This window comes from Heterocephalus glaber, unplaced genomic scaffold, assembly GCF_053883595.1.
Source record: "Heterocephalus glaber isolate CG9 unplaced genomic scaffold, H.glaber_assembly_v1.0 deba00000546, whole genome shotgun sequence".
NCBI lineage: Eukaryota > Metazoa > Chordata > Mammalia > Rodentia > Bathyergidae > Heterocephalus > Heterocephalus glaber.
Genome location: NW_028258147.1, coordinates 38,493,310 through 38,521,006, shown reverse-complemented (window position 1 = coordinate 38,521,006; position 27,697 = coordinate 38,493,310). Strand labels below are relative to the sequence as shown.

The 27,697-nt window shown below is 42.2% G+C and overlaps 3 protein-coding genes across 7 annotated transcripts in view; 1 reads left to right on the top strand and 2 right to left on the bottom strand.

The window, feature by feature from the left end:
• Nucleotides 1-27,697, bottom strand: part of Abcb1 (ATP binding cassette subfamily B member 1) — a 222,447-nt gene that overhangs the window by 127,559 nt on the left and 67,191 nt on the right. The gene's annotated exons all lie outside the window — the stretch shown is intronic.
• Nucleotides 8,246-26,841, bottom strand: LOC147829689 (uncharacterized). The gene is made up of 2 exons (XM_087204492.1): nucleotides 26,730-26,841; nucleotides 8,246-13,086 (listed from the first exon to the last, which is right to left on the bottom strand). The coding sequence occupies exon 2, from the start codon at nucleotides 11,407-11,409 to the stop codon at nucleotides 10,279-10,281; it is 1,131 nt and encodes a 376-aa protein (XP_087060618.1). The 5' UTR covers nucleotides 11,410-13,086; nucleotides 26,730-26,841; the 3' UTR covers nucleotides 8,246-10,278.
• Rundc3b (RUN domain containing 3B) overlaps nucleotides 26,880-27,697 on the top strand; it is a 171,363-nt gene continuing 170,545 nt past the window's right edge. For 4 of the 5 annotated variants that reach the window (XM_004862416.4, XM_021242644.2, XM_004862412.4 and 1 more), the window contains exon 1: nucleotides 27,338-27,465. In XM_004862416.4, the coding sequence (XP_004862473.1) occupies nucleotides 27,344-27,465 (122 nt within the window). In that variant the 5' untranslated portion in view covers nucleotides 27,338-27,343. Of the gene's footprint in view, nucleotides 27,013-27,337; nucleotides 27,466-27,697 lie in introns of those variants that run through there. The other variant, XM_087204491.1, reaches the window with a different exon arrangement.

Genomic DNA, 27,697 nt, shown 5'->3' with positions numbered 1-27,697 from the left:
TACTAGAAAAAATAATTTTAAAATTTATATAGAAATAGAAAAGACCTAGTATAGCCAAAGCACTCTCGAGCAAAAAGAGCAATGCTGGAGACATAACATTATCTGATTTCAAATTATACTACAAAGCTATAGGAACAAAAGCAATATGACATAAAAACAGACCTCTATACCATTAGAATAGAACAGAAGATCCCCAAACAAACACAAGCACCTATAGCCATTTGATTTTGAGAGGCCAAAAACTTACGCTGGAGAAAAGACTGCCTCTTTAACAAACGGTGCTGGGGAATCAGGATATACACAAGCAGAAGACTGAAACTAGATCCTTTTCTCACTCTTGTAGTAAATCAAGTAAAAACAAATCAAACTTTTAGATATAACCCTGGAAAGTTGGAAACTGCTGGAAGAGAACATGGGAGACAGGATTGCAATAGCACAGGAAATAATAGCAACAATAAACAAAGGGGACTCCATCATATTATAAAGTTTCTACCGAGCAAGGAAAGTGATCAAAGGAGTGCAGATAAAAAATCTTTGGTAGCTACTCTTCTGATAGAGGATTGATGTGTATAATAGGTAAGAACTCAAAACAGCACCAAAGTAGCCCAATCAATAAATAGACAAAGAAATTGAAGGAAGAATTTTCAAAAGAAAGACAAATGACCAATAAGTATCTGAAAGCATGTTAAACATCTTTAGCCATTAGGGAGATCCAAACCAAAACTACATTGAGATTCAGTCTTAACCTCAGTTAGGACAAATATCATCAAGAATACAAAATAAATATATAAGTAAATAAATGCTGGTGAGGATTTTGGGAAAAATAAACCCTCCCACAATGACGGAAATGTAATAATACAAACATCAAAGTTCTTCAAAAAAAGACACTACAAATAAAGATACCAATTGTTCCAGCTATATCACTCATTGGTAAATTCACAAAATAATTAAAGATAGCACACTATAGTGATATGTAGGAATCAGCCTACAAGTTTATCCCTGACTGGGAGGTGGATGAGGATGAAAGATGAAAGATATAAAGATAATTTGGAATGAGGGGGCCAAGGGGCTCTTTGCCTCTAGTGGACAAAGAGCCCTGAGCATTTGGCTCACCTTGATTTTATCCACTTAGGTATAGTAACAAGCAACTAGGTTAATGGAAGATTCATCTGTTTCTTGTTATCTATAGCATATACTCAGGCAAACATCCAGATCTCAGCTGTATTGACTCTTCTCTGGAACTTGCAACATGTCAATATGCCTGCATGTTGCCAAAGGAAGAATAGCTTGGTGTTTTTTTCTCTTTTGTGCTCCCAGAGAAGGATAATTAGGCCTCAATCCTCATTATCTGGTTTTCTACAGGGATACATGCATATCCCATGTCTATAGTGGCACAATTCACAATAACGAAGCTGTGGAAACAGCCTAAGTGCCCATCAACAGATGAGTAGATAGAGAAAATGTGAGTGTATTCACACAGTGGAGTATCATTTGAAGGAAAATGGGTGAAAATGGAGACCGTTAGGGGAAGTAAGCCAGTTTCAGAAAGTTAAATATTACATGTTTTCTCATGGATAGTGTAAATTAAATTTAAAATTTACAGAATGAAGACAGGAAACTAGACAGTAGAATCTGATAGATGGAGAAGGGAATCCATAGTATGGGGTAAAAAGGGCAAGAGTTTACTCTGGATGAAACTAATCAAAATATGGTACATCCAGGTACCAAAATATCAAATGAATCCTTATTCTGTGTCACTAATACACACCAATAAATAAAGAAAAAGAAAAAAAGCCCATCCTGTCCAAATAAATCTTCTTTATCCAGAGGGAAAGAGGATGTTCCTAGGAAAATTTAATTTTTTAGCTGTTGATGTTATAAAATTTTAACAAAATATACATAATTATAATTTGGAATGAAGAATTTATATATTTTAAAAAATATCTTTAATGTCATTTCCCCCCACTAAGTATTCGGTTGTATTAAGGCCTTGTATTCTTCTGCAGAGGCCCTGTCACAGCGACAAGGAATAAAAGTTTGTTTTTGGCTTTTGAAATATGCTTAGAATGAATGAAGACTTGCCTGCAAAAAAACCCCTTATTTTTAGAGATTAAATTTAGGAAAAGTATACTGTAGAAAATCTAAGTAAATTATATTTTAGAGGAGGAACATATTCTTTAAAACTTTTTCTGAGTTACTGACACTTTTTTTTACTGATGCTTAATTTTGCAGCACTATAATGGGTGTGTTCTTTACCTGAAGGCATTCTGATAGCCTCATAGAGGAAGTAAGTGGAGACATGGAAATTATTATATTTATCTTTGGTGGAATCTCACATATCCTATGTCTAAGTTCACATTAGTGAGTCACCTGCCACCCAGAGCAGAGAGGCATGTTGGATGAGGGCACATTTTACACAAATGATTCTTTCCTGGGCAGGACCAGCACTCAGAACAACTACTACAGCTTTCTGGTTGATTGCCCAGTTTCTTACAGTTAATCCAATTTTTCTCCTTAGATTTATTAGTACTTTAACATATACCTTATCACGTATCGTGGTTTCCTGGTGACTTTATATTTTGATATTGTGGCACATTTCTATTCTGATATATTATACATAGGTCTTAACTATGAAAGGGCAATATAATTTCCATGTACAGTGGGAAAACAGCATTTCAACTTTTAGGAACCAACAACTACTACTTCTAATACCACCACGCCCTCTGAATTTTATATTTTTATTCTCTGCATTTTGGTCTTTTGCAATTTATTTCTCAGAAAGATATTACAGCAACTTTATTTTCAAAATTCACTCTCGGAGTTTCCTGGGCCGGGCGGGGCGGGGCGGGGCGGGGCGGAGCGGAGGGGAGGCCTGGGTGGTCCGGTCCGGGGCTCGCGCCTCCGGGCCGCGCTGCTCTCGGGACGCGGGAGCCTCGCGCGGCCGCCGGGTGCTCGCAGCCGCCAAGGCCCTCGGGGGCCGCGGGGCTGCGGTGAGCGGCGGCCGGCGCGGGCTCCTCGGTGGGGGACTTGAGATGGGCACGGTGGAGGGGGACTGCGTCCGCCCTGGCGCCGTCGCGGGAAGCAGCGGCGGGGTGCCGAAGGCGTAGCTCCTGCAGGAGAGCGCTCTACGCGGTGACGCCCTGTCCTGGGAAGCAGTGTTTATCTCAAAGTCACCATTTTTGGACCGTGCTCGTAACACCAAGAGAATGAAAGAAGTAGATAATCTTGAAAGTATAAAAGAAGAATGGGTTTGTGAAACAGGACCTGACAGTCACCCGCTTAGTGATAATCGACAAAGGAATTGTGAATATTTTGTCGACAGCCTCTTTGAGGAAGCTCAGAAGATTGGAGCCAAATACTCATCCTCCACGGAACAGAAGAAACAGGTGGACGTCTCTGGACGAGTCGCTCACTCTGGAGGAAGCGGATCTGGGGAACGCGGTGATCATTCAGAGACTCGGAAACACCGCCGCGCCTTTTAGAGAGCTTTCCTAGTGTTGGTTTCTGAGAGCCTGGAAGCTGCAGAAACGTGATGGCTGCAAGTGGACATGCAGAAGTGGGAGAGAGGAGAACTCGAATTTGCTAGACTTTTGATCTAGACGTATTTTTTTTGGTACCGGAGATCAAACTCAGAACCTTGTGTTTGCCAGGCAGGCGAGTGCCACTGAGCTAAACCCCCGGCTGACCTAGTGATATTTAATTCTCTCCTGATGAGGGGTTTTTTTTTTCAGTACCAGGGATCAAACTCAGGACCTTGTCCTCACGACCACTGAGCTACATCCTGGGCCCGATGACGGGATTTTTAATCATTACAAGTTAAGAAAGTAACATATGACTGGAAGTTGTGTTTGTATTTGTATTTTCCAAAAGGCTACTCAGAAAAAAAAATACACTTATTTTCAAATACCAGTTAATCAACATAACATATATTAACTGTATCTTTTAGAATCTTAATATGTGCTGGCCATGGTGCTGCACACCTGCAATCCCAGCACTCAGGAGGCTGAGGCGGGAGGATCATTGTGAGTTTGAGGCCAGCCTGGGCTACACAGTTCAGGGACAGCCAGAACTACACAGCGAGACCCCGTCTCAAACAAGAGAATCTTCATATGGTATAAGTTAACAAAAATGTTCACAATATTAGTTACTTAAATATCATTTCCAAACAACAGGTATTTATCTAAATTTTAGCTATCTCAGAATTTTTAAATAACAATACATTGAAAATTACAATTGCAGGTTGAAAGCATCACTGTAATTGTTTTGTGCCTCAGATGGAATCAGAAGTCTGGGGTGAGCTGGCTATGGGGGTGCACACCTGCATGGAGTTCACAGCCAGCCTAGGCCTCATGCCAAGGCCCTGTCAAGACAAGACAGAAACACTAAGATAATGACCTGTTTCCACCATCGCTGTGTCTGAACCTCAGAGCCTTCTCAGTGTCCACCCTACTGGGATGATTTACTCAGATATTTGTTGGCACCGGTATAGAGGTTGTATTTTCACTTGGGAGTAAAATTGTGCAATTTAGGATAATGTCAATATTAATCTGCCTACTCACCTTTTTATACTTTCTAAATTAAAAAAAATTCCAGGAAAAAAACCTCACTCTCACTTTCAGATATAAAGCTTGAGATTCTTTAATCAAAAATTAGATCTAAATAAAATTATCAATATTGGAATCTTTTTTTTTTTTTTTTGGTACCGGGGATTGAACTCAGAGCCTTGTGCTTGTGTGGCAGGCGAATATTGGAATCTTTATACTCATTTATTAACCTATAAACACTTGGCTTCTATTAAATTATCTTTGGGGGTCAGGATAATATTTGATATCCTCTTTGCTTGCTCCTCATCTTGACTAAGCAGTTCTCTTATACATAAGTAAACTTTATGAAGTTAAAACCCCAAAATAAATAAGATCCCCAAATAAATTATACCATGATGAAAGGAGAAACCTTGTACTACAGCTTATATCATTTTCTAGTTATGGCATTTCAAAGTTCATGAATGATCTTATATGACACATCAGATCAAATAAAGATATTCATCCAGGTGATAAGTAAGAAAAATGTTACAATCTACAATAAAGCATACTAATATGTGATAAGGGTCAGTTTTGCATTTGCCTTTCATTTTTATTACTTTGTTTCTTATCTCTTCTACTGCCTTAAAAGGTGATTTAAAAACCTCTGTCCTCTGAACTTCTCTGACTCCTACAACCTGTGCACAGGGCAGAGAGTTCATCAGTGTTGGTTGAATTATTGGATGAATAAGGTTGGGCTGTGTGTTTAGTCCACTGAGTGGTAAGGAGAGGCCCAGGAATTAACTACGAGAGAAAAAAAGAGTTTTTCTAAACTAATCCACCTAGTTGGCTTCTTGCCTCTGATCTAAATTCCTTCTCAGTGAAACTGAGTATTACCACCAGTGTCCTTTCTATTGCTAGGAAAACAAATTTGATCATGATACCTTTTTACAAGTAGGTAAGTGGTACAAGCCAAACTTCTCTGCAAGATACACATGGCTTCTGAATCCTGTTTTCTGTTGTTTCAGTCTTGTCTCTAGCCACCCTCTCCTCCAGTATTGTCCAATTACTACTCCAAAAATCACCATGTTCTTTCATGTCCCAGACTTGGTTTATGTTGAACTCTCTGTTCTGAGTGTTTTTCTTCCTGATGTCCTCTCAGTAAAATGATAATCTATTCAGCAAGTCCTTCTTTCCCAGTGGTAGTGTCCATGTAAAACTGCTTGCCTCCTTTGATGTTTCAGTGTAATAGTATTTGGTTACTTTGCCAATGAGTTGAAATTATTGGTGTCCATGTTTATATTTTCTACTAGTCTCTTGTAGGAAGTCAGATAATGAGGGTCAAGGCTTAATTGACCTTCTCTGGGAGCACAAGAGAGAAAAACAGCAAGCTGTTCCTCCTTTGGCAGTGTGCGGGTATGATGGTATGGTGCAAATTCCAGAGAAGAGTCAATGCAGCTGAGATCTTTGTGTTTACTATAGATAACAAGAGACAGATGAATCTTCTATTAATCTAATTGTTCACTCCCATGTCTACGTGGATAAAAGTGAAGTGAGGCAAGTGTCCACTGGAGGCAAGAACCCCCTTGTCTCTCATTCTAAATTATTTCTGTGTCTGTATCTTTAATCTCTGTTTACCTCCTCCAGTTAGTCATTCCTAGTAGGCTTGTCTCCTGCAGTCTCTGAGCACTTCATTCATTTTTGCACCCCCTCCATAACACCTAAAACATATGTTTAATGAATGATGAGTGAATAAGATGGAAAAAGAAAGCTGAGTCTGTTTCATTGATTCAAACAATAATAGTTGAATGCCTATTATATATCAAGTATTGTTCCACACTAGCAAATATAATTTTTTCTCTGATGGAGTTTACACCTTAGTAGGTATAATAAAAACGTGAACAAATACACATGTGAAAAATATAATACTGAGATGATAACAAGTGTGATAGAGACAAACAAAACAGTGAATGAAAATAAGAAATTCAGAGGAAAGGTATTTGCCACAAATAGGGTACCTGAGTAGGTGATTTGCTGGAAGTAAGAGAACGAGTCCTGAGGGCCAGGGATTTAGCTCAGCACTGCCGTGCCTGCTGACAAGTGCAAGATCCTGAGTTCGATCCCTGGCACCCCCTCACACTGCCAAAAAAGAGAGAGAATGAGTCCTCCTGACATCCAGCATAGAGCAGTGCAAAGGCCCTAGAGCAGCAGCATTTCTGTCCTGAACAAGGAAGAGTAAGAAGCTAGTATGGCTGGAGCAGAGTGACCAAGGGGGAAGAGCATTAGGAGATAATATCAGACAAGTGACATGTGATTAGAACCTCTGGTGCCTTGTAGGTCATTAGAAGGACTGACTTTTACTCCAAGTGGGAGAGAAAACTGTTGGAGAATTTGGATCCAAGGAGTAACATAATCTTAGCATTCTAATGGCTAAATTGGCCATACATGTTCTGTAATGTAATTTGTAGGTTTGTGTGATAAAGTTCTTAAAATATCTTCTTAATAAGTGACTAAAGGAAGAAGGAGAGCAAAAGATCATATTAGAATCTCCAGGGTTTGTAAATTTGAAAAGGCACATTTAATATATTTAAAAAACTGTTTAATACAAAATCTTGAGAGGTAGATCTGGGAGGGCATACTCAGAAGATTAGGGACACAAGTATTAAGAAAGCCTATTAACCTTGTAGTTAGCTTTAGTCATAAATAAGTGGAAGTTTATGAATTTATGGTTATTGCCTAGTCTAATATGTTTCAAAGATAGATTTTAACATCAAGTTTGATTTCACAGCAATGGCATAAAATAAGTATCCTCTCAAATTATTCACCTGAGTGTGTGTTATTTATATCGTGTATTTGTGTTGCCTATTACTTGGAATAATGAGACGTCTTAAATGTGAGCATATCCTGGGCTGTTACTATTTTATTATGATGTCTGTGTTGTGAGGCCTCAAAAGTATTGTGCAGGGTTAGAAAACACCAAATGTAATTCAAGAAACTCTACTGGGTATTACTTCAAATGGACAGAGCATTAGTATAAGACTATGAGGAAGAGGAAATAGCTGATAAGAGAGGTAGATGTTCTGCACGGGGCATAGTGGCACATGCCTGTAATCCCAGCACTCTGATCCTCCTGCCTCAGCTTCTCAGTGTGCCTTGATTACAAGATGTACCACCAAGCCTGACTCTAAGCCCTGTTTTTAACATCTTCATTTGTTGCTCATTTAATATTTTCCCAAATCCTATGAAATAGATGCTATGATTATCTCAATCTTAGAGATCAGAAAACTGCAATACATAGGAATTATATAATTTCTCAATGTCACATGGTTCATGAAAGGGAGAGCTAAGAGCTATTATATAGTTTTGTGATGGGGACAGAAAGAACTTGTTCGAAAAGAGTTCAGTAGACTACATTCACTGCTGCCTTTATCTGAGTGATAACAGACAAACCTGTGAAAGTTACTCATGAGGCAACAGGTGTGTAATGGGCTTGCGTGGCAAAGCAAGGAGGATGAGCTCAGGAGTAGAATATATACTGATTTGGCTTATATATTCTATTTAGTCCATCCTACAAATCAGAGTTCAGTCTGATCATCCAAGCTTGGCATCACAAGATTAGTAAAATAAGCTTATCTAGATCTACTAGTTTTGAATATGTCAAGGCCCTGAGCTGCTTGCTAAATTTCACTTAAGAAGGGAAGACATTTAGCCATAACCAGGACAACCTTGTACTTAGGCATTCCTGTTAAAGATGATTCATAAGAGTCAGTGTGGTACCCATAGTCCCAGCTACCAAAGAGGCTGAAGCCCAAGGATCACTTAAGCTCAGGAGTTTGAGACCAGCCTAGGCAACAAAGTAAGACACTACCTCACAAATAAGAAAAGGAGGCAGAGAAAAAGGAAGGAAGAAAAATACATCAGTTATCTAGGAAATTCTTGTCTTTTCTCCAATTTACTTTTTTTTCCTTTTTGATAGATGATAATAGTTCAGAAAACTTGGTGAACCATATGTCAAGTGGGCTCTCATATATTACAAATGAAATTTCCAGAAACCTCACTTTATTATAGGTTAGAAACTGCTGAGCAATGATGACATGTGACCTTATCTGAGGCAAAACCATAGTATATTATTGAAAAAGCTGCAGAGTTTTTCATTATTGTTTTTTTCTACTCTATTTGAAGCACAACTTGGCTCAAGTACATGAGATTACACAGTGCTTGGACCTATTATCAAGAACTTACTCAGACTTTAAAGCAACAAACAGAAGTTCCAGTAACAGAGACTGTCAAACCCAGGTTAGTGTTGTGCCCAGATCGCGAAGTCCCAAAGACCACCAGGAAGCCAATTCCGATGTAAGCACATGAGGGCCGTTTATTCAAGCTCGAGCAGGGGCTCCCAACCATCACCGACGCAGCGGATCAGGATTGAGAGCCCCAAATTTCAAATTAGCGGGGTTTTTATTGTGGTTACAGCAAGGTTTGGAGATTTTTCACTTAGCAGTTACATGATTGGTTGGCATCTAGCAAGCATGAAGTGTATATTTCTGATTGGCTAGGCCCATCGGGGGTTTGAGGGGCGGTTACATGTAGGTTTTATGGGGGAAAAGAGGGACAAAGGTTGGTGGTCGACTGTCACGTACTGATGGTCAGCACATTGACAGATTGTTCTATAGGTAGTAGACCCGGAACGTTCATTTCCTGGGCAAACAGATGGTTGAGTAATTAACTTAGGAACTTTGCTTCGTTACAGAGTGTCTTTTGTCCCAGAGCAAACACATTTTAACCATTAATTTGTGAGGACAATAGAGACTAGGGGAGTGGTGCATTTTAGCAAAATGGAGTAGCTCTGGTCTCACATTCCCCCCTTCTCATGATGCTGTAGAGGACCAATCATGGGCCTCTGGGGGTTAGTTCTATTAGGTCTGTAGAAACTGGCTGGTATTGGGACCTGAGTACCATCAGCTGTACAGTGTTAATGCGTTCTCTGATGAACAAGACTAATCTATTGAGTACACAAGGCCCAAGGGTTAACAGTAGTAACAGAATAAGCAAGGGGCCCAGTAGAGTAGAGATCAGGGTAGTTAGCCATGGGGAGGAATTAAGCCAGGATTCAAACCAACTTTGAGTTTGTTCTCGCTCTTGCTTTCGTCTAGCGATACCCTCTCTAACTTTGGCCATAGATTCTTTGACCACTCCTGAGTGGTCTACATAAAAACAACATTCCTCACCTACGGCAGCACAGAGCCCTCCCTGTTGTAGAAAGAATAAATCTAGCCCCCTTTTATTCTGGAGCACCACTTCCGCTAGGGAGGTTAATGACTCTTGAAGGTGTGTGATGGAGTTTTCAAGTCTCTCTATATCAATATCTATAGCAGCCCTCAGATCATTATAATGCTTGTTTTGTAAGACTAAAGAGGAGACCCCAGTTCCTGCTCCCGCCAAGCCCAGGCCTAGGAGTACTGTCAGGGTGATTGCTGTTATGGGCTCCCTTTTTACCCAGCTGGGGCCCCCCACTAAATGAGCTAGGTGAGTATAAACTTCCTCCTCTGAATGATACAGCAGTCTAGGTACTAATTGCACCAGCACACGAAAGTCCTTAGTCCGATTGAGTACTCCTCCATGTACACACGGGGTGAGCCCAGTAGAACATGCCCACCAACCATCTGAAGGGGGTACGAAATATTTTTCTGAGGACATTGAATGAGTCTGGCTACACAGGTGCTGGTGGGTTGGGAGGCACATCACCTAGACATGTGCCTCATCCGACCACTGACTGCAGGGTTAATCTAGCTGAACCCTTCTGCTGCCATCTGCATTGGCTAGGACTATCTGATTCAGTAAAATTCCCCAGAAAGGCTATCCTTTCATAGTAATGGGGCTTAATATCATAACATAACCAACAAGATTGAGTAAGATCAGGTCGAGAGGCATTTAGGGTTTGGAAAGTTTGGACCATGAGTTTCCAGAGTGGTTTGTCTGGGTTCTGGTCCTGTCCTGGGTCCTTGTGAATCAGTTGAATACCTCTTAAAGAAAATAACAGCTCTTGATCACCAAGCTCAGGGAGCACTTCAGACTGGAGGTTAGGGATAATGGGAGGGGGCACCCCAAACATAATTTTAAAGGGAGTCAGTCCCATCTTATAGGGTGAATTGCGTACCCTATAGAGGGCAAAGGGAAGGAGAGCCACCCAGTTACCGCCAGTCTCTAAGGCTAATTTAGTTAAGGTCTCTTTTAGGATCCTGTTTATTCTCTCTACCTGTCCTGAACTCTGGGGTCTGTATGCACAATGTAATTTCCAATTTGCCCCCAGGACCTGCACTAAACTCTGACTCACCTTAGAGACAAAAGCAGGTCTATTGTCTGATCTTAACATAACATGAAAACCATACCTTGGTAGGATGTCTTTTAAAAGCTTTTTGGCCACAGTCTGTGCTGTTTTGTGCTTGGTGGGGAAAGCCTCTGTCCAGCCCAAGTCCTCATGCAAAGCTTCGTCAAAAATGGTGGGGGAGTTTTTAAATCCTTGAGGAAGTCGGGTCCAGGTCAGCTGTCCATTGATGCCCTGCTCAGTGTCGCTCCATTCAAATGCGAAGATGTGCTGGCTTTTGGGTGCCAGCGGAAGGCTCACGGAGGTCCTGCACTGGTCCATAGTCATCTGAGTGGGGTTTCTGCACCAGCAACAAGGGGTGTTCCAGGCCGATTGACAGGGCCTTAGAATACCCTGAGCAAGCAACCTCCTGATGTGTGGAGTTATTTCTTTGTGGGCCTCTAGGGACATGGGATATTGGTGAACTCGTGCAGGGTCCACTCTTGGCTTTATCTCTACAAACACAGGTGTCCTGTGTGTGGCCAGCCCCATGCCCCCAGTCTCAGCCCATGCTTGCGGGAACATGGCAAGCCATTGTTCCAGTCAGGATCAGGAGGGGACTGCTTCTGATGTAGCAGATATTCATCCTCAAGGCTCATAGTTAACACTTGGATGGGCTTTCCCTCCTGGTCAAGGACCTCCGTGCCCCCGGGCTGAAAATGGATTTGGGCTCCTAACGTAGTGAGCATGTCTCTTCCAAGTAGAGGATGGGGCAATCAGGTATAATCATAAATGAGTGGGTTACCTGGCCCACTCCCAAGCCCACCATTCTTCGGGTAGTCCATGAATATTTTTTTTTTCATACCTGTGGCTCATTGGACCCAGGAAGTTTTGTCAGATATATGGCCATGTGGTTTAAGCAGAACTGAATGTTGAGCGCCGGTATCTACCAGGAACTCAATGGGCTCCCCCTCCACTTTAAGGGTTGCCCTGGGCTCGGGGAGGGGCGCTGAGCCCCATCCCCCCAATCACTCAGTTCATCCATAGCCAAGATGGGGGCATTGGGGCGGCTTCCCAGCTTTTTAGGGCATTCTCTGGCCCAATGGCCTTCCTCTTGCAATAAGCACACTGGTTCTTTCCCAATCGGGGGCAATCCCTATGTTCCCCCTTACCTTGTCCTTCTGCCGCAATCTTTCTCAGATGACGTTCATGTTCCCTTGGCTCTCCCGCAGTGGTGGCCAGAAGAATTCAAGCCAGGTTTCGGGTCTGGCGGTTATCAGCTTTCACCTGTTTTTCCTCTGCGGTTTCCCTGTTGTTATACACTCTCTCTGCCACTGCCACTAAGTCCTGGATACTCTTCTCTCTTAATCTGTCTACTTTCTGTAACTTTCTCCTAATATCTGGCGCCGCCTGGTTGACAAAATGCATTATTACAGCTGCCTTTGTCTCAGTTGCTTCTGGGTCCATAAGAGTATACCTACAGAAGGCTTCCTGAATTCTTTCTAGGAAGGCTGCAGGGCTTTTGAGCAGCCGCTTTGAGACCTCCCAACAGAGCCTGGCAATAGACCTGGAGCCTCTCCTTACCTTCTACTGTGTGGAAGTCCCAATTGGGCTAGGACAAAGAAAAAGAAGTGTTGATAGTATCATCATTGGTGGTGGGTTGACCATTGTCACCAGGAACCAATTTCCTGGCCTCGTTCTGGATTCTTTCACTCTCCTCTGTTGTAAACAGGATCTGGAGGAGCTGCTGACAATCATCTCAAGTGGGCTGATGAGTAAACAAAACAGTTTCTAATAGGTTAATCAAATCCCTAGGGTTATCAGAGAAGTTGGCGTGTTGAATTCGCCAGTTATAGAGGTCACTAGTGGCAAAGGGCCAATAATGATGAGGCTGGTTGCCATGCTCATCAGGGGGTCCAGCCGCCCTTAACGGGAGGACAGTGGAGTCTGCTGGCCCTGCCGGCAAGGCTGCTCTGTGATTATGGGTGTTTTGGGCGGGCCGTCTCTTCCAGTGGCACCCGCCAGGGCAGGCACCTCCACCTCGGCTGCCACCGATGCTCTTTCCTCCACCCCCGCTGGCAGCGGCGGGAGTGGAGGAGCAGGGTGTGGGCGGTAGGGAGGGGGAAAGAGGAGATCTTCATCAGTTCCTCCTTGAAGAACTGGGTAAAGCGGCACGGTCAGCTTGGTCTCGGTTTGTCTTTTTCCGTCACATTCTCTGGGAGTCTTTTCACAGGCTGTCAGGATTACCTCCGGCTGCTGTTTCTGTGGAGGCAAAAAGGGCTTGACCAATGGTGGGGGGCCGCAGATTAAACTCTCCCAAGTGACAATGTAGGGAACCTGATCGGGATGTCCGGTGTAGGGACGGAAAACAGCTCCATGGACCCTGCATATGATCTGCAAATCAAAAGTTCCCTTGGGGGGCCATCCCTGCTCAAAGGAAGGCCACTCCGAACTACACAGAAAGACAAGTCTGGATTTTTTTTTAGTTTATTTCTAGACTTAGATTATGAGCACACTCTTTAACCTCTTTAAAATGGTCCGTCATAAGGGATAGAGGAGTGGTCACGGTCTGTCCCATCGTCTCAGCCCAAGTCAAGTGACAACAACAACACATGGCGATAGACAGACAATCAAGCACAACAGAGAAACAAGAGATAAGACAAAACAATCCTCTGGAGGCAAAACTGAAAGTAGGACGACGGCCTCATGCCGTGCTGTGGGAGCGACCCGCACCGTCCTTCCAGAAATCACCGGGCACTCCATCCCCTCCAGAAGGGTCTGGAACGTCTTCCAAGACCCCAGGTTGATGGCCCGCCTGCGCGTCCGCTTAGGCCATCTGCCGACCTACTCAGAAATTGGGCCCCCGAATTACAGACAGACAACTTACGGACACAGAGACACTTACCAGCTGGCGTCGACCCTCCGGTTTGGGGGTCCTGGGGGTCTTGGGGATCCCGGACGAGCCCCCAAATGTTATGCCCAGATTGCGAAGTCCCAAAGACCACCAGGAAGCCGATTCCGATGTAAGCACATGAGGGCCATTTATTCAAACTGGAGCAGGGGCTCCCAACCATCACCGACGCAGCGGATCAGAATTGAGAGCCCCAAATTTCAAATTAGCGGAGTTTTTATTGTGGTTACAGCAAGGTTTGGAGATTTTTCACTTAGCAGTTACATGATTGGTTGGCATTTAGCAAGCATGAAGTGTATATTTCTGATTGGCTAGGCCCATCGGGGGTTTGAGGGGCGGTTACATGTAGGTTTTATGGGGGAAAAGAGGGACAAAGGTTGGTGGTCGACTGTCATGTACTGATGGTCAGCACATTGACAGATTGTTCTATAGGTAGTGGACCCGGAACGTTCATTTCCTGGGCAAACAGATGGTTGAGTAATTAACTTAGGAACTTTGCTTCGTTACAGAGTGTCTTTTGTCCCAGAGCAAGCACATTTTAACCATTAATTTGTGAGGACAATAGAGACTAGGGGAATAATGGATTTTAGCAAAATGGAGTCACTTTGGTCTCACAGTTAGCCAGGAAATGTTAATGAAAATCTGCATTCTGAGAGCTGCCAAGTCCTTATGCAGTCCTCAGTCTCCACAGGACAGGCAGAGGGAACATGTCAAATTGCAAATCTCATCTTGTCAGGCACTTGATTCAAACTTCCAAGGGCTTAGAAGTGCTCTGAGAATAAAGATAAACATACTGAATGTGATCAGAGAGCCTCCATGTAAAGCAACACCAATCTTCTTTGGCCTTGTGTTCAGCTGTAAAGTCTAACTCCCCTGGTAGTTATTTTTTTTGTTGTTGCTGAGACAAAATATCTGACACCTAAAGTTAAAGGAGAAAAGGCTTACTTAGCTCACAGTTGGTTGGGGTTTTAGTCTATAACGAGCTACCTCCAAGGAAGAGTAGCACGTGGCAGAGGGGCGACAGTTCATGGCCACAGAAGACAGTAAAACAAGCAAGGGGAATATAACAGCATCTTTCTGCCCCTTTTATCTTATTCAGACTATTTAGGGTGGATAGCACTCACACCCTTAATCCTAGTGCTGTCTGGCCAGCATTACACTATATAGCAATTCTAGGTTCACATACTCTAGATCTCATCACCTCTAACAAAGCCCCACCTAAAACCATATGAAGCTTTAGAAAAACAACTAAACACAAGCCACAACACCCCTTAATATTGAGCCATATTATCGTCAGGCAGAGTATTTCCTCCAGCCACAGGCCATTTGTACATGCCCTTCCCTATGGCTGGATACTTTCTCCCACCCCTTACCTAGTTACTTCCTTCATTACTCGGCTTAATCATCACTTCCTTCCTAGGCACTCCTGCAGGGCTGCAGTGTTGTTCAACTCTGGAAGCACTTGTCTACATTGTCTTCTGTAGGGGAAGTGTCTTCTGGAGTCCTTTCCCCAACTTCCTCTTTTATATGGTTTCCACCTCTTTGGATAATTCATCATACTTTGTAAGCATTTTTGAGTTTATTTAATTAGATATTGATTAATATCTCTCTCCCCTGTAAGCTCTATGAAAGCAGGAACCTCTCCTCCTCACTGTTGCACTCCCACAACCTAGCATAGTGTCTTTCACATATGGGCAACTAAGAAATATTTATTGAGTGAATGAAAATGACAAATGTTTTCCAAAGACTTGGAGGCCACAAACTGGTTGATGACCTTTTTGAAGTTAGCTGTTTCAAAATTCCTATAAATGGTGTATTCCTGTAATTCCAGTACTCTGGGAGGCTGAGGCAACAGCATCTCAAACTCAAACCCAGCCTGGGAAAATTAGTGACTTGATGAGAAACTGTCTCAAAATAAAATATGCAAAAAAGAGGCTGGGCATGTAACTCATCTTGAAGGCCTTGGGTTCAATCCCCACTACTGCAAAAGATAAAAAAATTCTATAGAGATATCAATGAAAATAGAATAGTTAGATAGGGGAGGACATTGACAAATTAACAGAAATTTAACAAAATAAGTCTCTTTAGAAAATGCATTCCTTCTTCATTCTGTGGTTAGGGAGAATTCTAAGAATTCTTCATGGTCTAGGTCCCTGGTATTATTACACCTGTGATTACATTAGTTTGCATAGCAAAGAGGATTTTGCCCAGATAAATAACATTACTGCTCAGATGACTTTGACTTTGGGGTCAAATCATATAAGCCCTTTTAAAGCAGCAGCTTTATCCAGCTAACAGCAGAAGTAGTTATATAAGTCTGAAATATGTAGGGGCTTTGATGCACTGTTGCTAGCTTGAAGATTATAGGAGTATATACAGTACCCCTAGTTTACAGCCAGTCAGAAGAGGATGCCTAAAACTTCAAGGACTGGATTCTGCCAACAACCTGAGTGAGCCTGGAAAACAGATCCATTCCCAGAGCTTCCAGATGAGAACACAGCTCAGCTGACACCTTGATTTCAGCCGTATGAGACCTTGTGCAGAAGATCCAAATGAGTTGTGGCAGACTTTGACATACAGAAATTTCAGCTCATAAGCCAGTAAATTGGTGTTTGTTATATAATAAAAAATTTATATAATCATTATATATAATCTTCTAATGGCATGAAATATTTGAAAGAATATTAATATTATTATCAAGGTCAAGAATATGAACTACAATGAATTGCATGTTTGGTAAAGATCTGAGTAATGAACACAGCATTCCCTTTCCTTAGATTTGTTGGTTGCCTCAGGTAAATATACTCAGTTTACACACACACACACACACACACACACACACACACAGACTCAACTGGTCCCAAGATTTTGATATTCATGGGATATTAATACCACTGTCATTTTGCTACATTTTATAGAATTGTTAATACCGTTGTCATTTTGCTACATTTTATAGAATTGTTAATACCGTTGTCATTTTGCTACATTTTATAGAATTGTTAATACCGTTGTCATTTTGCTACATTTTATACTCACATGAGCAAAATTTATGAACATAATGAGTTGGTGCCAAAATGTATTTTAATTATCTTGATTTTAAGAATTTCTCCAGGAGAATTTTTTTTTTTTTTGGTACCAGAGATCAAACTCGGGACCTTGCGCTTGCAGGCACCAGAACCACTGAGCTAAATCCCCGGCCTCCTGGAGGATTTTTAAAAAATTATTCTAAGGGAAAAGTCATTAGAAATATTTTCCTGATATCATGACTGAAAATCTCATTTAAACATTTGTGAATACCCCATTCCTTATGACTTTAAGTCTTTATCAAAATATCCCCAGGGCTTTAAAAAATTACATTTAAATCTGTTGCCTAAGATACTTTATAGAAAATTACTTTGTAGAATTGGTATTAACTCTCAAATTTCTCAGTCCTGGATGAAACCAACATGTTCCTTATTACTTGCACCCCTCCCTTTAAATGTTAATAACTGAATGTTTGTCCCCCCCCCACTATATTCTTATGTTGAAACCTTAACCCCTATTGTGATGGCATTTGGAGATGAGGCTTTTGAGAGATAATCAGTTAAGTGTGTCATGAGGGTAGGGCCCTCATTATTGGAATAGTGCCCTTACAAGAAGAAATACCATGAAATTTTTCTTTTCTCTTTTGCACACATTGAGGAAGGGCTATATAATCACACAGTGAGAAGTTCGCCATCTGCATGCCACAAGGAAAGCCAACATGAGGAACCAAATTGGCCAGCACCTTGACCATAGTCTCTACGATTGTGAAAAAATAAATTTATTGTTTAGTGCACCCAATGTATAGTATTATGGCAGCCAGAGCTAACATAGTAACCATATGGTGGACACTGTTTTGTGAAACATTAGTCAATGTATTCATGAGAAGGACCATTTGAATCCTCCAGTAAGTGACATTATATTCAATTTTGTAGAGGAAAAAGAAGTTACGAGGTGGGAATTTTCTTGACTTCTTAATAATGATAATTCAAAACTATATTGGTCCCATACTCACACTGTTGTCTGGTTACAATTGAGAACTGGTAATTTCAGCCAAAGGGCAATGATTCCTTCTGTGCTTGATAAAATAGTTATCATTTTTTCCTTTCTTACATTACTGACCTTTTCCACCCAGTAAATTCATCCCATTAGCTTTAAAATGTGCTCTTCACTTTCATGACAAGTAGCAAAATAAGAACAATAAAGCAACAAAGCCCTGATATTCAACTACCTTTCTCCCCTCCCCTGTCATAACAGCTTTTTAAGGTTTTTCGTTTTTTTTTTGATCTTCACTTCCCACTGACTTTTCACTATTGGATTTCACACTTACTGTTCTTTAAACATTTACTAGTGCCTATTTCTCTTTCTACACAAGGAAATTAGCTCTTCATCTAAAATATGAGTTTCAAAACTCCTCAGTCTGTTTTTCTGATTTTGCTTACAATGATACTTGATTTGTGGATTTGAAAAACATTTGTATCCTTTATTATTTTTCCATTCTTTTCTGTACAGCTGCTAGGTTTGTGGCATAGTTTAGAAATTTCACTTTATCTTTGACACTGAAATAAACTATGGTCTGGTAATTTCTTTGCATTATAACATTTTGTATTTGAGGAATTTTATAGTTATAGTTGTAATTTTGTCTCTTTTGATGAGGAGGACAAAGCTGGGGAAATGGTGAGTGAACATGGTCTGCCCACTCAGTACTACAAAATTCCTGTAGGTTTGATTAGGAATCTGCTGCTTTCATGATTTTTACTGTGAATCTTCTTATATCTCCTAATAGCTTTTATTCAAATGTTCTAATAAAGATTTGAAATAGGCATCAAAAAGAAGTTCAATGAGTCGCACAGAACATGCTGAATCAGCCCGCTGCAGACAGGCAGGTCTGCCCATGCCCTACTGAGGTCCCCAGTCATGCGGAATACACCAAATCAGCCCGCTGCACACAGGAAGGTCTGTGCATGCCCTACAGAGGTCCTGAGTCACGCAGAAGACACCAAATCACCCCGCTGCAGACAAGCAGCCACCTGGTTCCACATTACAAAGACACAGAGGACACCAGACCACCAGACCAAGGTACTGAGTCCCGCTGTTCCCAGGCCAGAGGTAGGGGCTTCTGAGCCGTCGTCCCACTGCTCCTGGTCCAGAGGAAGGGGCTTCCTGGTCACCATCCCTCCCGCTGCTCCCAGCCCAGAGGAAAGGGCTTTTGGGCCACCTTCTGTCCCGCAGTTCCTGGCCCAGAGGAAGGGGCTTCCAGGCCACCATCCCTCCCACTGCTCCAGGCCCAGAGGGAGGGGCTTCTGAGCCATCATCCCACTGCTCCTGGCCAAGAGGAAGGGGTTTCCTGGCCACCATCCCTCCAACTGCTCCCAGCCCAGAGGAAAGGGCTTTTGGGCCACCTTCTGTCCCAGTGCTCCTGGCCCAGAGGAAGAGGCTTCTAAGCCACCATCCCACTGCTCCTGGTCCAGAGGAAGGGGTTTCCTGGCCACCATCCCTCCGGCTGCTCCCAGCCCACAGGAAAGGGCTTTTGGGTCACCATCCCTACTGCTGCCCCCAGCCCCAGTCCCACCTCACCCAGCTCAGAGGAGGTAATCTGTGCAGGCGCTAACAGCCCCTCACCCCAGTCGAAATGAGAAAACATGTAAATAAGTCTCAAAACCAGACTTCCAGATCACCTACAGCAACCCCAAAGGGAAATGAGATGGAACACTCTGATACTCAGCCACCTGGACCCACTGAACTGGCAACAAAAGGGGATCTGGAAAAAATGAAATCAGAAAAAATTTCTCAGATAACAGGAGAAATTGTGCCCCTAGTGCAAGACATGATTAATAAATCTAGAGAGGAGCTTAGGAACATGATGGAATCCCAACATAGGAAACAAATGGAATCCATAAAACAGATGCAAATAGATTTCCAGGACATGAAAAACTCCATTGGAAGTCTACACAGCAGAATGAACCAATGTGAGGACAGAATTTCAGATACAGAAGATAAGATTGCAATTAGTAACCAGGAAAAGAAAAATTGTTTCAAAATTATAAGGGAACATGAGAAATCAACCCAGCAGCTGCTAGATGATGCAAAGAAGAATAACATAAGACTCACTGGGCTCAATGAAGAAACAGGAGATAGTGGAGATGACATAAAAAAATCTCTTCACAGAAATAATGGCAGAAAACTTCCCAAGCAGGGGAAAAGAGCTTGACATACAGATAAGTGAGGCATATAGGACTCCAAATAGGCTTGATCAAAAAAATCTACACATAGGCATATAATTGTTAAGATTCCAGAAACTCAACAGAAGAACAAAGTTCTACAAGCAGTCAGAGAAAAGAAACAAATCACATACAAAGGAAAGCACATCAGAATCACAGCAGACTTCTCAATGCAAACCCTCAAGGCAAGAAGAGCTTGGAGTGACATATTCCAAGACCTAAAAGAAAACAGCCTCCAACCCAGATTGATGTACCCTGCAAAACTATCTTTCAAAATTGATGGAGAAATAAGATACTTTCATGACAAAGAGCACCTTAGGAACTTTGTGACTACCAAACCAGCACTCCAAAGAATTTTACACAATATCTTAGGAACAGACATTGAGGATCACAACCCCAGGAAGCAAAGCAGAATGAACCCATCTGGCATGACAAGAAATTAAATGTAAAGGGGGAGAACCCAACAAAAAGAAAAAGTCATGGCAATGACAAGTCAAAATGTTTCAGTTATAACCATCAATGTTAATGGTCTCAATTCACCAATCAAAAGAAATAGACTGGCAGAATGGGTCAAGAAGCAAAATCCAACAATATGCTGCATACAAGAAACACACTTAATTCAAAAGGAAACTCACAGACTGAAAGTTAAAGGTTGGAAAACAATACTCCATGCAACAGGAGCCCCCCAAAAAGCAGGAGTAGCTATCCACTTTGCAGATCGAGTAGATTTCAAACCAGCACTGATTAAGAGAGATGAAGAAGGACACTACATCTTTGTAAAGGGAAGAATCTAAGAGGAAGAGATGACAATCAAATATCTATGCACCAAACACTAGTACACCCAACTATATAAAACAAATACTAACGGACATGAAAAGTCATATATGCACTAATACAATTGGAGTGGGGGACCTCAACACCCCACTGTCACAAATAGATAGATCAACTAGACTAAAAATAAGTAATGAAATACTAGAAGTCAATCGAACTCTTGAACAAATGAACTTAACAGATGTTTACAGAGTCTTCCATCCCACAAAATCAGAATACACATTCTTCTCAGCTGCACATGGGTCATTCTCCAAAATAGACCACATACTCACATATAGAACATGTTTAAGTACAAAGGAATTGAAGTTTCCCCTGTATATTACTAGACCATAGTGTGATGAAATGGGAGATCCATAGCAAAAGAAACTCAAAAAATTTCATAAACACATGGAAATTGAACAACACACTTCTGAATAACCAATGGGTCACAGAGGAAATGAAAGAAGAAATCAGACAGTTCCTTCAATTAAATGACAACGACAATACAACATATTGGAATCTATGGGACACAATGAAAGCAGTCTTACCAGGGAAATTCATAGCAGTGAATACACATATTACGAAACCAGAATGAGCCCAATTAAACAACCTGATGCTGAACCTCAAGCTTCTAAAAAAGAAGAACAGGACAAACCCAAAGCTCATACAAGGGAGGAAATTATAAAGATCAGAGGAGAAATCAGTGCAGTGGAGACTAAGAGAACAATACAAAAAATCAATGAAGGCAAGAGTTGGTTCTTTGAAAGAATCAACAAAATTGACAAACCTTTAGCCAACCTTGTCAGAAAAAGGAAAGAAAAGGCCCAAATCCATGCAATTAGGAATGAAAAGGGTGAAATGACAACAGACCCAGCAGAAATCCAGAGGATCATCAATACCTACTTCCAGAACCTATATGCCAATAAGATGGACAACACAGAAGAAATGGACAGATTCCTAGACACATATGAATTACCAAAGTTGAACGAAGAAGACCTAAAAATTCTAAACAACCCAATATCAACCAATGAAATTGAAAATGTAATTAAAAACTTATCAACTAAGAAAAGCCCGGGTCCTGATGGCTTCACTGATGAATTCTACAAGACATTTAGAGAGGGACTACTGCCACTACTGTTTAAACTCTTCAGTGAAATTGAAAGGGAAGCAATACTCCCAAATTCATTCCTGGAAGCAAGCATCACCTTGATCCCCAAAGCAGAGAAAGACCCAACTGAAAAAGAGAACTATAGGCCAATCTCACAAATGAACATAGATGCAAAAATCCTTAATAAGATAATGGCAAACAATGCAGAAGATCATCAAGAAGATCATACACCCTGATCAAGTGGGATTCATCCCAGGGATGCAGGGATGGTTCAATATACAAAAATCAATCAATGTAATACACTATATCAATAGAGCCAAGGACAAAAACTATATGATTATCTCCACAGATACAGAAAAAGCATTTAAAAAATCAAACATGCATTTATGATAAAAACCCTACAAAAAATTGGAATAGATGGTCTCTACCTCAAACTGATAGAAGCCAGCTATGAAAAACCAACAGCCAATATCATACTAAATGGTCAAAAACTCAAATCCTTCACACTAAAATCAGGAACAAGACAAGGATGTCCACTATCACCACTCTTGTTCAATATAGTTCTGGAAACATTAGCCACAGCAATTAGACAAGAGAAAGAAATAAAAGGAAGAAAGATAAGTAATGAAGAAGTCAAATTGTCATTATTTGCAGAGGACATGATACTCTATATAGAAGACCCCAAGAACTCCACCAAAAGTCTTCTAGACTCAATAACCAAATTCAGTCAAGTAGCTGGTTATAAGGTCAACACACAAAAATCAATAGCTTTCTTCTACACCAATGACAGACTCACTGAGAGAGAAATAGGGCAAATAATTCCTTTCACAATAGCATCTAAAAAACTGAAATACCTAGGAATCAACTTAATGAAAGAAATCCAAGGCCTTTTCTCTGAAAAGTATGGCACTCTGAAAAGAAAGATTGAAGATGATACCAGAAAATGGACAGACATCCCCTGCCCCTGGGTAGGAAGGATTAATATAGTGAAAATGGCCATACTTCCAAAACTGCTATATAGATTTAATGCAATTCCAATTGAGATCCCAGCAGCATACTTCATAGACCTCGAGAAAACTATCCAAAAATTCATTTGGAACAAGAAGAGACCCAGAATAGCAAAAGCAATTCTAGGTAACAGAGACATGGCTGGAGGTATCACAATCCCCACCCTGCAACTATACTACAATCTACTGTGACAAAAACAGCATGATACTGGCAAAGAAACAGACTTGAGGACCAGTGGAACAGATTAGAAGATGCAGAAACAACACCAGACACACTCAGCCATCTCATCTTCGACAAAGGAGCCAAACACCCTCACTGGAGGAAAGATAGCCTCTTTAATAAATGGTGCTGGAAAAATTGGGCTTCAACTTGCCAAAAATTAAAACTATGCACTCTCACTATGCACTAAACTAAAATCAAAATGGATTAAAGATCTAAATATTAAAATAGAAACTCTGAACCAGTTGGAACAGAGGTTAGGTAGAACCCTTGAAGACATCAGTGTAGGAAAAGATTTTATGAACAAAACCTCAGTTGCCCATGAACTAGCACAAACAATCAACAAATGGGATCTCTTCTTATTAAAAGACTTCTGCACAACAAGAGAAACCACCAGCAGTGTGAAGAGACAACCCACAATGTGGGAAAAAATCTTCACCTCCTCTTCCTCAGACAAAGGTCTACTATCTCGAATCTATAAAGAACTTAAAAAGATCAGACCTCCCAAATTTAAAAACCCAGTCAAAAAATGGGCATCTGAAATGAACAGACATTTCTCAGACAAAGAAGGAGAAATAGCAAATAAATACATGAAAAAATGTTCAACATCACTGGTCATTCGAGAGATGCAAATGAAAACAACACTGAGATTCCACTTCACTCCAGAAAGAATGGCTGCTATCATGAAATCAACCAATAACAAATGCTGGCAGGGCTGTGGGGAAAGAGGAACTCTGCTCCACTGCTGGTGGGAGTGTAGACTGGTGCAACCACTGTGGAAATCAGTATGGAGATACCTCAAAGAACTAGGACTGAAAGTCCCATTTGACCCCGCTATTCCCCTGCTGGGGATCTTCCCCAAAGAATTAAAAGAATCATACCACAGTGATATATGTGCACCCATGTTCATAGCAGCACAGTTTGTAATAGCTAAAACTTGGAAGCAGCCCAAATGCCCATCAACTGGAGACTGGATAAAAAAATGTGGTTTTTTAGTAAAATGGAGTACTACTCAGCCATAAAAAATGAGAAATTAGAGACATTTATAGCTAAGTGGATGCACATTGAGGCCATACTCTTAAGTGAAATAAATAGGACACACATGTGTAAATACCGAATAGTTTCTCTGGGGTGAGAAACTGAAAGTGTAAATAAGGACTAAATGTATAATAGGTAATGTGAAATAGGAAGTAAAGGGGCAAAGGGGAAGGAAGTGGGAGGGCTAGGGGAAAGCATAGAAGGGAATGGGATTAATATGAGAAAATGGAAAAATAGGAACAAAATCTTTGTAAATAGGGAGGACTGGAGGGGTTGAAGGGAGGGCTAGGCAAGGGTGAAAAATAAGAACCAAGAGAGATTATGTAAAGGTGCAAATTTCCAATGATGAATGTCATTATTTGTATACCTAAAATGTAGCAATGATTAGAATGAATAATCGATAATGTAAAATAGGAATCAAAGGTCCAAAGGGGTAGGGGTAGTGGGAGGGGCAGGGGAAAGGAAAGAAGGGAAAGGAAAAATGATGAGAAATGGAAAAAATGGAAATAAAGTCTTTGTAAATAGGGAAGGGTGGAGGGGGTGAAGGGAGGGCTAGGAATGGGGAAACAGTAAGAACCAAGATGCATTATGTAAAGGTACAATTCCCAATGAGAAATGTAATTGTGTTGTATACCTAAAATGTACCAATAAGAGAATTTAATACAAAAAAAAAGAAGTTCAAAAAGTAGTATGAAAACTAATGAGGTTTTGTACTATTATATTATGTACTGGATATAATTTGATTAGTGCTCTCAGACTAGCAATCTAGAAAAAGACTCAGATATCTGAGGAAAAACCATCCTTTTTCAAACAAGGCCCCCAAGTGGCAGTTTAACGACATATTGTACAAAGAAAAAACAATGCTTGTCTTACTGCAAAATCTAATCAAGTATCAATATGTCAACTGCATCCTAAGAGTGACAGATGAAAAATAACATTACCTAATCATTAAGATGGAATTTTACTAAGTCTTCAGTCATAAATAAAACTTTGCAGTTCAAATAACATGATAATGCACTTACTGCTGGAAAGCCAATGTTGAGCATTTCACTTTTCTTGTTCTAACATGACCACTTTTCTTGTTCTTGGTAAATCCCTCAGAAACATGTGTGCTCTCTCTCTACACACAAAACATGTGTGTCTAGGAATTTTCTTAGTAACTAATGGCTTTTTATACTTTTCCCTATGCAGTTTTACTCTGTGGTTAAAAAATAACAGCGTCAATTTGAGTGGTATTCGACATTGCCCTATACAGGGCATTTGCTTCCTGGTGGTTCCTTCTGAATTCATACTGTTGGGCTAGCAAGAAGATACAGCTCCTAGGAAGGGAAGCCTGAGAAAGCCTCTGTGTCACACACAGTGGAGTAGACATGCTAGGGAACAAGTGAACTGACTACATGTACACCAGCATGTGGAAAACTGCTCCTCTGGTGTTAATGTAAAACAAAGTTTAAAGCCTGTCTAAATTATTTTCTCATGACTTTATCATGTATTTGTGGTAGTAACTTGGTTAAGACATATTTTCTGTATGTATTTTTATCTAGCATAATAAGACAGTAGGTGAAAGAGATGAATCTTTGCCCTGATGAGTTTTTAAAAATCTGAATTGGACAGTTCATATTCTAAAACACACATGTACACATACACAAACACGCACACTGTACTAATTAAACACAATAATATTGAAGTGGGACATTAAAGAGTTTTCCTTTTTTTAACGACAACAGTAAAATACTATATTCAGCTCAGTATACACAAGTCATGAACAGTAGCTTTTCAATAAAGTCTCCAATATCTCACTCATTTACCGATGCTCAAAACTTAAAGAAAAGGTACAGCAGGCTGTCCTCATTCTTTCACTCCCCTGTCGCGTTTACAGCTGTGTCTCCACACAGAGTGGACAGGCAAAGCTGCCCAACAGGTCAGAAAGTATTTTTGTAAAAATTTCCACACATGAACCTATATCTCCGTTTGGAGCAGAATTTTACAAATGAAGACACAACAGCAGGTCGCCTGTACTCAACCATCTCCTGTAAATATGGCGGATTGCGGACTGGTGAGTTTAAACAAAGCTTCTCAAATTTTAAAAACCTCGGAAATTAGCAACCTACAGTTTTTACACAAAACTGTGTATTAAAAAAATAAGCATTCAACAAAGAACAGTAACTTCTGTCACTGCACAATATTTAAGAACAGAAATATAATTAAAGATATAGTCTATAATTTTCTTTGCTAGAAATTTCAAAACCAAAGTTGCAAGCTATGTGGACTCTGGAGCCACTGAAACTGTGAAATTTCCCTAAAAATAATGCCCAATGTGATCTCAAATCACAGGAAGGGACCCGTCACAGGTCGCAGGGCAGCAGTCCCCAGGCGCCGCCCACCCTCGCGCAGCCGGCCCGCCAGCGGAGGTGGGAGCGCTGCACCCCGGCCGGAGGAGCGTCCGCTAGCGATTCACCCTCGAGCTACCGCCCATCTATCACGGCCTGGGCGGGGCGGAAGGTTAGGAGACCCCGCCCGTCTTGGTAACCAGCCCCAGAGGTGCTGAAGTTGTGGAGGCCATAGTCACCGAAGTTCGACTCAGCCTCTCCGGCCTGGTCCGCCCGGAGTTCGCCAGGGGTCGCAGGCGTTCTAGGGATGCCGGCCGCGACGTCACTCCGCTAGCCCTGGGCCTTGACAGCTGCCCACGCGTTGGGGCGGGGCTCGAGCGCGCCCCATTAAGTATCACCGAGGCAGGCCCCGTCTCCTACGGGCTGTGATTGGCTTGAGGTGGTGCAGCTTTGATCCGATTGGTGCCGGGAGACGGGGTTGCGCGAGCGAGGCTAGGGCTTGCCTGCCAAGGCCCGGCTGAGGTGAGCGAGGTGGTGGAGGACTGATGATTAGGCTAGTGGGGCTGGCGGTTTGCGCCCAGGTCCCGGGGGAAGTGGAAGAGTCGGACGCCAGCCTGCACGCGCCGCTCAGCGACCGGCGACGAGCGAAGATGGTGGTGCGTGCGCGCGCGCGTGGGCGTGTGCGTGTAGTGGAGTGAGCGCGCCAGCCGTCCACGCGCAAGTGCAGGTCCCGCAGTGGTCACACGCTCCGCGGCCTCGCGTCCTGCCTGCCCGCCACGACCGCAGGGCCAGGGCGCTGGGCAGGTGTGGGAGCGCACCGGCAGCGCGAGACAAAGGCCGGGGACGAGCGGCCATGGCCTCCCGTGGCCTGAGCGCCCTGGGCGCGGGCCTGGGCGGGGGCCGAGGCGGCGGTAGGAAGAGCCTGAGCGCGCGCAACGCGGCGGTGGAGCGCAGGAACCTCCTCACTGTGTGCAGGTACGGCGGGCGGCGGGCCCGGAGCTGGGGTGCAGCCGGCCCCGCCTCCCCGGCGGAGGGGTCCGCGCCCGGCCCCTCAGGGTCGGGGCTTCCCCGCAGCTCTGATGCTGCAGGAGGCGCGGGCCGGCTTAGGCGGGGCCGCGCAACGTGTTTTGAATGTGCAATCTGGTGTCGGAGTACAAGAGAAGGGCCACGAGGAAGGGCCCCTTCATTTAGTGCTCGTTAGACTGGC

Excerpts from the sequence above, each read along its gene's own strand:
- LOC147829689 (XM_087204492.1), bottom strand. The coding sequence starts at position 11,409 with ATGTTCCCGCAAGCATGGGCTGAGACTGGGGGCATGGGGCTGGCCACA.